The sequence below is a fragment of the Haliotis cracherodii genome, unplaced genomic scaffold (assembly GCF_022045235.1).
Source record: "Haliotis cracherodii isolate W230 unplaced genomic scaffold, xgHalCrac1.p SCAF_10, whole genome shotgun sequence".
Classification (NCBI taxonomy): domain Eukaryota; kingdom Metazoa; phylum Mollusca; class Gastropoda; order Lepetellida; family Haliotidae; genus Haliotis; species Haliotis cracherodii.
Genome location: NW_027266265.1, coordinates 35,495,282 through 35,509,864, shown reverse-complemented (window position 1 = coordinate 35,509,864; position 14,583 = coordinate 35,495,282). Strand labels below are relative to the sequence as shown.

General features: G+C 42.3%; 1 protein-coding gene across 1 annotated transcript; it reads left to right on the top strand.

Moving 5' to 3' along the window:
- Positions 1 to 2,584: 2,584 nt before the first annotated feature.
- On the top strand, positions 2,585 to 13,319 carry LOC139449886 (alpha-protein kinase vwkA-like). Its single transcript, XM_071231466.1, has 2 exons — positions 2,585 to 2,648; positions 12,147 to 13,319. Exon 2 carries the CDS (start codon positions 12,182 to 12,184, stop codon positions 12,896 to 12,898), a length of 717 nt encoding a protein of 238 aa, XP_071087567.1. The 5' UTR covers positions 2,585 to 2,648; positions 12,147 to 12,181; the 3' UTR covers positions 12,899 to 13,319.
- The last annotated feature ends 1,264 nt before the right edge of the window (positions 13,320 to 14,583 follow it).

Here is a 14,583-nt window from a genome sequence, read left to right as displayed (position 1 = left end):
CGAAACCATCGCTCCTAATTGTAATAAAGAAATTGTTCGTCCATATGTCTCATCCTTACTCATTACAAATTCAGTTACATATTCTATCATAAACTGCAGATGGAAAAACAACACCAGTAATAATTTTTTTAGTGCTGCAATTAGGCCATTTACATTGCACACAACCCGACATGTCATATTGGCGGGGGATGTGAGTATTTCATGCTTGTTGATAAAGTACTCTATTCCAAAGCTCGCTCTTGTAGTGTAGTGTAGTGTAGTGTAGTGTAGTGGACCCCCCCCCCCCCCCACACACACACACACACACCACCCCCACCCACCCAAATCCCACCCACCACCATCATCCCCACCCCCACCCCCACCCCCCACACTCCTCCCCACAACCAACCAAACCCCAAACCCCGCCGCACCCCCACACTCACTCCATGCATCAATTGTTAAGTGAGTGACGTGTCTGACTCATAAAAAATGAAATCACTGCATTGTTAGTCGGGTAATCGGGGCGTGCAACCTGTCACTAACGATTGATAACACTAGATATGTGGGTTTATGATAAAGCATTTCAGACTGAGCTTCTTCAGTTGTGTAGGTCCTTTATCTGTATCAGTTACTTCCTCCATTGCACGGTGACCGCCTCCGTGGTCTAGTGGTAGAGCGTCCACCCGGAGAGCGGAAGGTCCGGGGTTCGATCCCCGGCCGCGTCATACCAAAAGCACGTCGCTATATAAGCGCAATAATCTTGGACGCGACGTTAAACCCAATTTCACCTCACCTCACCTCACCTCCATTGCACGGCTAGGACTGGGAAATCACGTACAAATACAATACCGCATTAAGGGCAATCAGCGGCAACCTAAAATATCAATTGAGGGTTATTAGGTGAACGAATGCCCTATGCATCATGTCTAGGCAATGTCATACAGAGCACGGGAAGCCCACGCATGGAATGACACTAGCCCAGCAAGAGATAAGTCTTTAAAAGGCATAATGTATAGTATCATAAAAAATGACTGCCTAAAGTTTGAATATTACTTACACGTACTGCACGAAAACGTTTGGCGAGTCTGACATAAGTTAAGATTTTATAACCACTATCTAAGTATTGAAACTCTAATTAAAAGATGGAGAAAAATATTTTGTACTGAAAAAAAGTGTCCACGTTGTACACCATATGAAATAGGTGATAAATTCTATCATTTGTTGTTGTTTTTTGTCCATCTTTAGAAAGAAAGAAGACACAATTTACTACATTGAACCCAATATGTATAAATGAATAAATGTTTAAACCATTACGTCTTGTACATATATTGTTAGTATAGTGAATCTTTATTCTACATTTTTATGTAAAATGTACATATATACCCTCGCCTGATTTTAAATGAATGCAATGTGCGTGCGATGCGATGTGCAGAGTGACGTCACATATCAACGTTTTTCAGCACCATATCAACGCTCGTGGGTTTCACAAAAATGGTAAAGCCTGAACCCAGAGTTAAAACGTAAGTCTGCACGTCGTGTTATGTTCGAATGAGAGACGCGAATTCCTTCGTCAAAGCTGGTAAGATAGGTAATTGATGAAAATAATAAAACCAGAAAGAATAAGAAATAAGAATGGCATTTAAACAGCTGACGTACTGAAATGATAAACATGTATACACTGCATATTTATATGACAGAAAACATAATCCGGAGTTCATATTCGAATACGGCTTCTTTAGTAAAATGTGGTACTTCTTTGTACCCTGCCTGCCGCTCAGCATAATGGGGATAAAACAAGCACACACACACACACACACACACACACACGCACGCACACACACACACACACACACAACCTCTCTCCTCTCTTACACACACACACTCTCTGGGTCTCTCTCTCTCTCTCTCTCTCTCTCTCTCTCTCACACGCACACACACACACACAAACGTGCATGTACGTCACTATATAAAAGTAATAATTCTGATCGTCACGTTGAACCTCATTTCACCCTATCTCCTCTCTCCCTACAGACCATACATTCTGTCTGTACATGTCATGTAACTTTCCATGTGGCGGTAAGATTATAGGAACTCGTCTAATTACACCAGCAATACCAGCTTCGTTAAACAAGATAGATTCAATTTACCGTTAATCTTAGTCGAACGGAAAAATCAATACTCACACGTCATGACTGTCATTATAAAAAGTGGCCAATATGGCTTTCTACAAGATTTTCGTTGACTTGTAATTCATAAGGATAACTATTAATTACACACTTAAAGTCATTCATGAAGATATCCGTTTACCATGTATTTAAGAAGTGCTCATATTTTATAAAATGTCACTCAACATGCTCAAAGCTCCATCGTCGACGCATTGATTATTGCTCGTAACGAAATGGCCGTTATTAGGCTATGCCTTTATTTATTCGATACTTAAAAACCAAACAAATAAGTATGAATAAAGTATGCATTAATTTAGAATCTATTTATAATTATTCTTAATTTTACTATTGGTTGTGAGAGTTGAAAAATTCTCATCAGTGTTAAAAAACAAGCTGAAGCTTAAACGCGCACTGAATACGGATGCTATTCACAGCGGTAACTAACGTGGTTCATCACCGGTACAGCACGAGAAGCGAGTGGCGATAGACTGTGAAGTGTTCCAAGTAAGTCATGACGATTAATGAGCGTGTGAGCGTTCATATTTTCTCATAATTTGCGAAATATAAGACTCGTGTACACTGAACAACCTACATAAGCCAACAACTATATAACTGTGTCTTGGAAGGGGTAGGCGGGTGTGCGAGTGGCGGGATTTGTCAAAAGTAAACATGAGACATTTTATCGGAAGTACAGACATCGGTTCACATTGTTACTGCGTAGTATTGTTATAAACTGTCCACGCACGATACTAGGTGTTCATATACGTGATTAAAATGTGTCGTCAGTGCTGTAAGGGCGAAAACATGATTAAATCAGTGATTGTGTATTTGGGTGTGACCGCCATTTTCTCCACCGGTGTTCAATTCGAAAGTGTACATTGGAAATATGATGAACTTCCGTGAACACATTACTGGTTGGATTGTTCTGCGACGATGCGACAAGAACGATGTCAAGTTTGTGTAACGCTTTAAACGTTTGTGACAGATTATTTAGTTTATAAGATAATGAAACAAGTGATTAATTATTTAGGTCCGCTATTAGTCAGGCTATTTCAGGCGAACGCTACAGATAACGGTGACGTCGTATGCTTCCCGGTTCAATTGCCGGAATAAACATCTCAATAACTGACGTATCGTTATTTGGAAAGGTTTTCTTGTTTGTGGCCCAGGGGGATGGAGAGCGGGAGATGTGTGTGTGGTTCGGCGGTGGTAGGATTAGCAGTTATAGCATTAATTTCTTCCAGAACACTCTGGACTTTAAAATACATGTTGCCTCAGGTTTTATACAGAAAGCACTGTACCAACCAGACATTCTGCAAAAGACTATATCTCACCCCCAGACGAATTCTGTTCCCAATTATCAAAATTTTACGGCTAAAATTACAAAATTATGCGGTAAATTCTGCAGTGAATCATTACAATTTTCCCCTCAAATATTGAAACAAACTCATGTTTCTTTAACACGAATCCAAATCCGAAACGAAATAATTCCACAACCTGTCATTATCTACAGTCATCTTTAGAAAACAACAACATAAATTTGTGCAAATATATATTCATAGTGTCACTGATATTTATTTATAGTGAGGGGACACGGGCGGCCCAGTCGTCTTAGGCGTCGCGATTCGCTGTGAACAGTTGCGTCCCTTTGGCATGCCAGAAATCTATGATTGTGGGTTCGAATCCCTGTTCGCGCCGATTACGTTTCTAGGTTTGTCAGCACCATACCCGTGCTCGTGGGTTTCACCGAAGTGATAAACGTCTGAGATCTGCATCACTTCGGGCTGTCCTCCCACATTAAGATGACATGTCCTGATATAACTGGAATAATGTTAGAAGCGGCGTTAGACCCAACGCACTCACTTACTCACTATTAATGGTTAGATGTAAATATAGTTTAAGCAGTCATAATACCACAAGAACGTTTGAAAGTGAGAATTATTTATTTCAAATTTAGGTTTATTGTACGATTCATACTTTTTATGTTTGAATCACATGTTAAATGTTTGGGCATCATTCGAGTGCAAAAGTCGATAGATAGCTTGAAAATGATGAAAATCAGGGTATTGGTTGATAAAAAGTGCAAATTCCACGATGTTTCTGCATTTCTGCGGAATTCTTCTGGGACTGATATTTGCTGAAAAGCATGTTTGTCTCTCCCCCCCCCCCCCAACCACACACACACCTCCTCAGCCATTGGATTAAGTGTGCTTGTTGGGTATAGTAGACTGATTTTGTGTCACAATTATCACTTTGTATATCCTGTACTGAGTTCATGCATACTAAATGATTCACACGTGGTGCAGCACTTGAACACATGCAAACTAGGAGTTAGCTGAACAGCATTTTTGAGAAGAATCAATTTGAAAGAAGTCTACCCATTACTGGACCCAAAGGAATAAAACGTTGTTGAATAGCCACAAGAAAGCCATTAACATCCAGTGTGAACGATAATATGTAATGATATAATAATCAATGGCCCAAACAGTTGTCTGAATGCCAGTTTAAGAAGAGAAAAGATCACTCCTTTATTAAGTGTAGTTTTCGATTACCCTTGTGTTTGGCCTGGTGGTTTAACGTGTGGCAAATCGTGGCACTCGATCATTTACAGGTCACTGTCATGTGTGGCACCTTGCTGAATGTAGTCTTAAAATAAAGACATAAAGGTTAGTTATTCCGTCAAAATCGTGTGACTCATGTTAATATTATTCATGGCATATTCCTGATATTTATAAGCCCCAAACTTTTGCATTGAAATTTAGTATCAGTGTTAATCAACGAGAGCGTTTTATGAATAATCATCTACACAGGAGCGAAGGGGGAATGTGCCTGCTCATTGTGTATTGTACTTTCTGCTAGGCCTTGTCCAAATAGCATCACCTTAACTTGATCATACTATAATGGTTTTGGTTTCCACATTTCGGTACGCTGTAAACTACGTTTATAACGAACACGCTTATAACGAACTGACGGATATAACGAGCTGGTTTCATTGGTCCCCCATTTGCGGTATATATGTTGAATTTATGTTTATAACGAAGTACGGTTATAACGAACTCAAATAAGTGGCCCCTTTAAGTTCGTTATAACCGTAGTTAACTGTACTCAAACCCCAAACTAACTGTAATCATTTTATTCGTCTTATGTATCAACACACTAATACCAATTACCAAGAGCGTTTTTATGAATATAAGGAATCCTGGGAATAAATGTCGGATGGTGTTGTTGAGAGAGTGTACCATGGTGTAGCCTCGAGTCTGAAGGATCAGGTTCAGTTCACTGGGGTAATAACCTAGTTTGTTTGTTTGTTTGTTGTTTATCGCCACGCAATATTTCAGCTATATGGCGGCGACCTGTAAGTAATCGAGCCTGGAAGAGACAGTCCAGTGTTTTTATGAGCAGCGATCGGGGTACTATGGCACGAGATGAACCGAATCACAGACTCTGATCACGTGATCCATTAAGGCGCCTCTTACGACAAGCATATATGTTAGCTGGGTGCCGTGGTACAAAACAACCTTAGCGCTAAGACTGTTGATCAGTCTATGTTAAAAAAATGGGAGCTAAGATCGCATTGTACAACACCCTGATACCAAATCTATCCCTGAATGATGTGGCTGGACTATTGATGAATGCCGTGTTAAACAACATCCACTTCTCACTGACCAACTAGTGGTTGATATCATGACGACTCGAGTCATGAACATGCCATTTACTCGAATCTAACGAAAGGTGTAAGTTGATGGCTATATTGCGGGACTTGTGTTTCCTCGGAATTCAGGTCAGGTCACTCGTGCGTAGCTGTGACATTGTTTCTTTGTCAGCCCATTCACGAAAAACCCACTCACACGGCGATTTTCGTCTTCAGTTAACCGGTCAGTTCTTCACCACAGTTCTGAAGAATGTTCTGGTGGCCTAGTTGTTAACGCATTCTCGTCTCACCGAAGACCGGGTTCTATTCCCCACATGGGTATAGTGTATAACGGCGTAAAACACTACTCGCACGAACACTTGTAGAGTCCAATCCATACATCTTAATTGATATGGAGAAGTCACGCCGAATGGAAAGGTTCGATTCCCACTTGGGTTACAAAGTGTGAAGCCAATTTCTGATGTTCCCCGCCCTGAATATTGCTAAAAGAGAGGTGTAAAACATACTTGCTCACTCACTCACTCTAAGAAGATCAGGAAATAATTTGTCGTTTACCCTGCTAATGTTACCATAGGGCAATGACTGAAATGAGTTTCAATCCCTGTCTTGTTGTCTAACGCCCCACTCAGAAATATTCCAGCTATATGACGGCGGTCTGTAAATAATCGAGTCTGGACCAGACAATCCAGTGTTTGATACCATGAGCATCGATCTACGCAGTTGGAATGCGATGATATGCATCAACCAAGTCAGCGAGCCTGAGCACTCGATACCGTTAGTCGCCTCTTTCGACAGGCATAGTCACGTTTTACGGGTTGCTGAAGACCTTTTTCTTCCCGGGATCTTCACGAATATCTTGTATATGCGAGGACACGCCATGGAAGTGATGGGTATTCGGCTTGCTTTTGTATTGCAATTTACTGCGATAATCATGTTTTGCGATACGTTCACTACCTTCTTTCATCTGTCATTGTCATGAACGTAAATATAAACAACCTACATTTTTCACAACTTCGCCATTTCGTTGGATGTTGCTATGGAGACAACGCTTTTTCAATCCCTGGAATCAGTTGCTAATTTCTGAATTATATCGTTTCAATTCGACTTGTCGATTATGTAAATTTTGCCAACAAGATGATAATATACACGAGTTTGAAAAACGCAATATGCCGGTATTTTCCCAACGTATTCTAAAACGTATTTGTTAGTATTTCAAATCGTGGTGTACCGCCCGGTAATACCACGCACCTCTACTCTACCCTCCAGCGTAGTTTACTGTAGCCAACAACTCAAGATATTGATTACGGAGTTCACATGTACTGACAAGGAAGTTATTTTCCACCAACTCGGTTTGTTATCTTCTCTGATCTCTTCAAAATCACTAGGTAATGATTGCATGGTAGAATGTCATGTCGCCCTGTGCAGCTCCTAAACCAGCTCCTGTCCCGTGAGGGGAGGTTGGGTAGCCTGGTAGTTAAAGCGTTCGCCCGTCACGCCGAAGACCCGGGTTCAATTCCCGACATGGGTACTATGTGTGAAGCCCATTTCTGGTGTCCCCCGCTGTAATATTGCTGGAATACTCACTTACTCTCATCACATGAAAGAATAAGTCCCCAGCAACCACGTCGTACGAGGCGATTACATGGATCGGGTGGTCAGATTCGGTGATCTTTGTATGACGTAGCAGACTGACGCCATTGCTTGGGATTTAGACGTTTCTGAAATGTTTTAAGTTAAAATTCTAATAACCAGTTACATTGTCCTTCACACAGTTATCGTAAACTGTCTGGTAAAGTCCTTGCCCAATTGGTTTATCCGGCATTGACACCGGATACGCATCAAACGGTACCTGGGGTGTATCAACAATTATAAAATCGGCCATATGGAAGCACCGGGGGGCCCATAAGGGTTAAGCGGGCCAATACTGGATTTAAGCGGGCCAAAGAGACTTTTTCGCGTGATTTGCATTCTTTGCACTGCATTCGCTACAAGGCCGTAGACTGCTGGCATAACACTTCGCTAGAGCGTGGATCCTGTTTTCTTATAACTGTGACATTATCAGCTGATTTTTTTCCTGATCTTGACTGGTACTACTTGAATAGGTCTTCAGCAACCCATGCTTGCCGTAAAAGGTTACTATGCTTGTCGTAGGAGGCGACTAACGGGATCGGGTGGTCAGGCTCGCTGACTTGGTTGATGCATGTCATCGTATTCCAATTGCGTGGATCGATGTTCATGATATCAATCACTGGATTGTCTGGTCCAGAGTCGATTATATACAGACCGCCGTCAAATAGCTGTACTATTGCCGAGTGCGGCGTTAAACAACACACAAACAAACAAACAAACTTGAAAACGTAAATGTCATTCAAAGGGTGTTTTCCTATTGGCTTTGTTATGTGCCCTTGGTCAGTCATATAGGCCCAACGAAGGCTGTATTGGCTCCCAGCGTTGCGTAGGGCCAATATGACTGGTTTTGGATCTATAACGAGGCCAATATGAAAACACCCATATAATAACGTAAGAATGCTTTTTGTGTCCTAAGGCTGACATTGATCAATTAATATATATATATCCATAATATTCATATCATATATATATAGATATTATCGTCATTTGTGGAATTAGCTCAGTGTACTCTATGTTGCGGGAACTGGCTGTGCAGGGTTGATTCGGTAGCCGTGCCAAGGTACATGGATCGTAGGTTCAAATCACAGATTGGCCCTGATTATGATCCTTTGGTCTAAAAGCACCATGTATGTCAAATTCTCCATTTTTTGGAGAAAGCCGACCACAGCAACAGCACACACTCAGTTCATTTCACAAGTAAAGACCGGAAACTAGATGTTGATATAGAACAAACGCAAATAGTCATCTTTGGGTCAGGTGTAAAGAAGGTGTAAATTTAATTTTGGCCAGTATTCGATAGATGTAATGATTATTTAGTTTTCCGAAAAATGAATACATCTGTTTGATAGATAGCTGACACCGGCATGAAAGGTACAATGCACCTATTACTATTAACACGTGCAAGAAATTTACACTTACCACTAATTGCCTCATCGACACCTTTGATACACTTGTTGTCCCTATTTTACTTTATGGTTCTGTAATATGGGGCTTTCATCAAACCGAAACAAAAGAAAAGGTACTCCTAAATTTCTTAAAACTCGCCGCAGGTGCAAGACGGTCCTCGCTTCATGGTATTTGGCGAGGTCGGGCCAGAACCACTCAGTATTAAAATTGCAAAAATAATGGTAAGTTACTGTGTACGCTGAGTCATCGTTCGCAACATTAAAATGATATCGCTTCCTTAATGTCAAAATGGATGATGTCACAATACATAAAGGACACCCCCTTTCTAAGGCTTAATCATATTTGAAGTGTATTTGAAAATTGTGGTCTCACCTGTATGTTTGATTCCCCTGATGAATATAACAAAGCATACTTTATTTATTTCAACTTGAGATTACCCTACGCCTTCAGTGTATCCATTCATGTCGTCAACTCTTCAAAAGGGAAATACTATTATTATTACGAATGGCCAAACATCTTTAAGTTTGCTAAATTATTCACAACCAAACGCATATATGTTATGCAAAAATGAAACAACAAACAAACATAATAAAATATATATAATTTTAATGAATTGTCTTGCTCACGTCCCGCTGCTGATGGCCTCCTAGAGTGTCGAGTCTGGACCAGACAATCCAGTGTTTGACATCATGAGCATCGATCCACGAAATTTGGATAGATGACATGCATCAACTAAGTCAGCGAGCCTGACCACCCGATCCCGTTAGTCGCCTCCTACGACAAACATTTACGACTTTTGGACCCGTGTGGATTCAGGGTGAGAATTAGATAATAAAGTCGAGCAACAAGACAACCAGATCGATCGGATGCTCAGGGCGCATCATCCTCATCCTCATCCTCATATCCCATATAGCGATCGATGGGCATGCTGTCAGTCACTGGATTGTCTGGTTGAGATTCGATTGAGATATGCTGGAATATTAAACAGCAAACAAACCAGACACGGACAGATTACTGATATCGGTGAACTGAAAGCTTTCTCGCGGTCTCCCGGCTACTCCACGGCACACCCATCCCCGTGAAGATCCGGGAGAGAATAGGTCTTCAGCAACCCATGCTTGCCGTAAAAGGCGACTATGCTTGTCGTAAGAGGCGACTAACGGGATCGGGTGGTCAGGCTCGCTGACTTGGTTGATGCATGTCATTGATCCCAATTGTGTGGATCGATGCTCATGATATTAATCACTGGATTGTCTGGTCCAGACGCGATTATTTACAGACCGCCGCCTTATAGCTGTAATATAAAGACTCAGTTTGGACTTAGATGGTATTACTGCTTGATTGGTGACGACTTAACATTAATCATCATTAGTAATCGATAGTTTATATGATTGTTAAGACCCGTGAAGATCCGGGTTAGAATAGGTCTTCAGCAATCATGCTTGCCGTAAAAGGCGACTAACGGGATCGGGTGGTCAGGCTCGCAGATTTGGTTGATGCATGTCATCGTATCCCAATTGCGTGGATCGATGCTCAGGATGTCAATCACTGGATTGTCTGGTCCAGACTCGATTATTTACAGACCGCCGTCATATAGCTGGAATATTGCTGAGTGCGGCGTTAAACAACAAACAAACAAAAATATGATTGTTAATGTGCAGTCGCTCAACATGATTTGCCTGTAAATCAATAATCACCTTGTGACGTCGCTGTGTTATCTGACAACACCGTCGGTGCGACGAATGTGTTAACACCAAGGAATCTCTTCATGATAAAGGAGGACATGGACATTGTTCTTGAGTGACATATCTTACAAACTACAACCCACACTTCAACGTTACATACTGTAGGCTTAAGACATTTACAAGTATTTATGGACACAGGTTTAATGTCAAACGAGCCAGTTTGTGTCTGGCATGGTTATGGGCACTGCAGCACTGGTGTTGGCTATTATGAAGGGAAGTACTCCCATGTCTACACCTTCTTGTATTGGTTAAAACACTGTGAGTATTATCTGTTTTACCTTTTGTGTATTTCAAGTGAGGGGCATTTGAAGTTAGTCGTGCAGAGTTACGTCCCTTAGGCGTGCCACAAACCTGTGGTCGTGGTTTGAATCCCGCTTCGCCCTGATTCAGTTTTTGGGTTTGTCAGCACCAAACCCTTGATGCTTGATTTCAGTACAGTGATGAGATCTGAGACCTGCGTTGATTCGGGTTTTTCTCCCACGTAAAGCGGACACGCTGTGACATAACATGAAAACTGTTTAAAGCAGCGTTGAACTATCTCGCTTACTTTCAGAGTGAAAGTAATTCTGAGTATGACCATTTCGATGAAGTGTGCCATTACCTTGGGTATTATGTCTCGGTTAAGGCCTCCAAGCCAACCAGTTTTTGTTTTAGCCCATGAATGCCGAGCGCCAGACAGGGTTACAACATGTACGAGCTTTTAACGTCTTTTGGTATGTCGCGGCCGGGATCGAACCCAGGACCTTCCGTTATCTGGGCGGACGCCCTACCACAGTGACTAGATCACGGCGGCGGCCTCTCCGTGAAAGACAAGAATAGCTGGCACATTTGTTAACACCAGTATTATATGAGTTATCCTTATGTACGCGCACCTACATGTATGTACAGGAATTTACTATTAGACGTTGGGAGCACAGTTGGCGCAGCCCTCTAAGGCGGTTTATCGTTTCGTCCCTTGGATGTGTGTCTTGGGACATTAAACCTGCTTATGACTTTTGGCTTGCCAGTACCATACCCGTGCTCGTGGATTCACCAAAGTGGTAAAAGTCTTAAAACCTGCATTACTTCGGGCTTTCCTCCCATATCAAGCAGATACGCTTTTCATCTCTATAGCTCGAAGCATCTTGACAATCACTAATTAAGGATTTGAAGATTTATGTGAGACTCTGGGCTACAACCCCTGGGCAGTAAGATATCCTTGAAGGTCAGAGAACATGTTGTTAGGCAACGGAAGAATACAGGTATTCCATACATGAAATGTGGCATTACATTATTAATCATTTAAAAAAGCAATTCTTTGTGATTCAATGATTGAGCTAGGACTTAAAGCCATCTGTTTGATCTTGGTTCGATGTGATAAAAGGGCTGCTTTAATTAGCCTGTGTTATGTTCGAGACCATCTATCGCCCCCAGGACAAACAGTGAATGGCGAATGTTGGACCAGAGTTGATTCACACGACATCGTTAATTCATGCCCTGTTCTGCAGCCGGGTCAGGGGGCGCCTTCAGAGGGCTCCTGACCGCCATCGAGTCTGTTTACCGTGTCTTATGGGATGTTTTGTTTTCCAGAATAATGGTATAGCAGACCAGGACACTACAACATCATGGCAGCACCAATCGTTACAGCAGTATTCGATGGAGACTCGAGCGGAGGGAAATACAGGGTGGAAATTGATGCACGGCCCTTTGTCAGTGGTGCAAGAAAAATGGTCTTCAAAGGTGCTCTTACTGGAAACGGGCCGAGGAACAGTGAAATCGTCATCGTCAAACCGTTCAGGGAGTTTCCTGGGAGCAGGGAACAGTGTGACACTGAGATTTCCAAGAACCTGGAGGCGCACAAAATTTCTCAGACTTACAATGACACCATGAAGAGCAGTGGGCAGTGGTTACGGTTCATACTGCCCTACAGATCGTCCTTGGAACGTGTTGCCAAAGTATCAACGACGAACAACATGAGCAAATCACGCCAGTTGGAATGCGGGGAGTGGGTGCTGATAGAAGAATACATTGGTGATAACTTCAAGAAATTCATCGATGATCGCGGCCGGAGCGCTGCGGGTGGGACATCCCTCTTGCATGCGTTTGTCCACTTTTCTTACCAAGCATCCAACAGATCCCTGGTGATAAGCTGTTTACAGGGCGTGGAGTCGGACACTGGTTATCAGCTTGCCACGCCTACCATTCACTCCTCCGATTACCGTTTTGGGGAGAGTGATCAAGGTGAGGCTGGAATTTTGCAGGTCTTTCAAAACCATAAGTGCAATAACATATGCCGGGATTTTGCAATGCCACACATGCTTAAGAACCTGAACCCAATGTGATTGATGGTGGCGTCCTAGGCAACCATGTTTTGTGCTCACGGCTTCTTGCTTAAGTTGTCTATAATTATTGACAGGATTTATAATTGTTACTATTATTATGTATACTTGCCAGTGGCCGTTTGTTGTGAGAGGGATTGTCGGAGTGATGTGAGATGTAGGCTAGAAAGAGATGTTCCCACACCTACCTAGGCTTGTCTGGTAAATAGAACACCATGTAGAACATACCATAGATCCATGATGTTATATCACACTTTGAGTATGACGTCCGTGACAGACCCATCCCATGGATAGCATTACAACCAGAGCCCTTGAGATGATGAGTCCGTGGTTGCTGCATTCCTGTGTTCATATCATGTCTGGCATTGCACAGGCTGTGACTTGCTAATGCTCACTGTTCAGTACAAATGAATAAAAATGCTTTGCAACAGGATTTATGTGGTTAACATTGTTCATTTGGAATCCTACTTGTTCGTTATCTTCCCAAGGCAAGGGGGTTAACTGACTGTAAAGGTTCAGTATCCACTAACGAGTCTATGCATAGTCCAATCAAAATCGCGCAACGAACTAGACATCCGGTTCGTAAACAACATGGATTTCAACATGCAGATTTCTATCGACTGCAGGATTTGCAAAGCATGTGTACCGTCAACTGGGCATCGACAGATACTTTCTAAACTTTTCATGTATAAAATAGCTCAAGTGATGTGATTCACTTCGCGAAGTAAAGCCCGTTTTATAACAATATATTGATCTTGATTATCTACTGGACGCCGCCATTTGTTTGAAGCAAATGCAAGTGATGTGAGATGTGGAATCTGATTGGTCAATAGAAGGGACATACCTTGTAATGGCCAATCGTGGCGCTACGATCGAGCGACGAAATTCAAGCGTAGTTCGGCAAGGGTGGAAGACGGACTTTTGTAGTCAGTTAACAATATTGCCTCGGGAAGATAACTTGTCGTATGACGTGTTGTGTGAACGTGTTTAAGGTAGCCCAGTGGTTATCGCGTTCGCTCGTCAAGCAGGGGACATGTTCTATTCTCCACATAGGTACCAGTTGGGTTAGTTTCTTCACTTGCAGTGATGCTTGTGAGATGTGTTGGTGTGAAATTTTATTAAGGTAGCCGAGTGGTTAAGGCGGTTGCTCATCACGCCTTAGACACTGGTTCTGTTCTCCACATGGGTACTAGTTGAGTCGTTTTGTTCACTTTGACTGTTACATGTCGTACTGTTTGATGGTGTTAATAACTTGGGGCGTTGAGGTAGCCTGTTGCTGAAAGTGTTCGATCGTCACACCAAAGCCTTTGGTTCGACTCCCACGTGGTTACAATGTGTGAAGCCACGATATTGCTGGAATCTTGATAATTTCGGGCTTAAAACCTTGCTAACTCACTGTTCCATTTTTGGATTAACAAACAGGGAAGAACGTAACAATGTGAGTGAATATGGCTTTACGCCGCTTTTAGCAATATTCCAGCAATATCACGGCAGGGGACACCAGAAATGGGTTTCACACATTGTGCCCATGCGGGGAATTGAACCCGGGTCTTCGGCGTGACGAGCGAACTCTTTAACCACAAGGGTACCCTCCCGCCCCTATAACAATATGAAAACGAAAGTACGAGTACCACAAAGAACTCGTACCACAGTGTCATGCTGGATTCACTGTCACGTTATTTTACATT

What these genes read in the sequence shown, in the direction of transcription:
- LOC139449886 (XM_071231466.1), top strand. Translation starts at nt 12,182, where the DNA reads ATGGCAGCACCAATCGTTACAGCAGTATTCGATGGAGACTCGAGCGGA.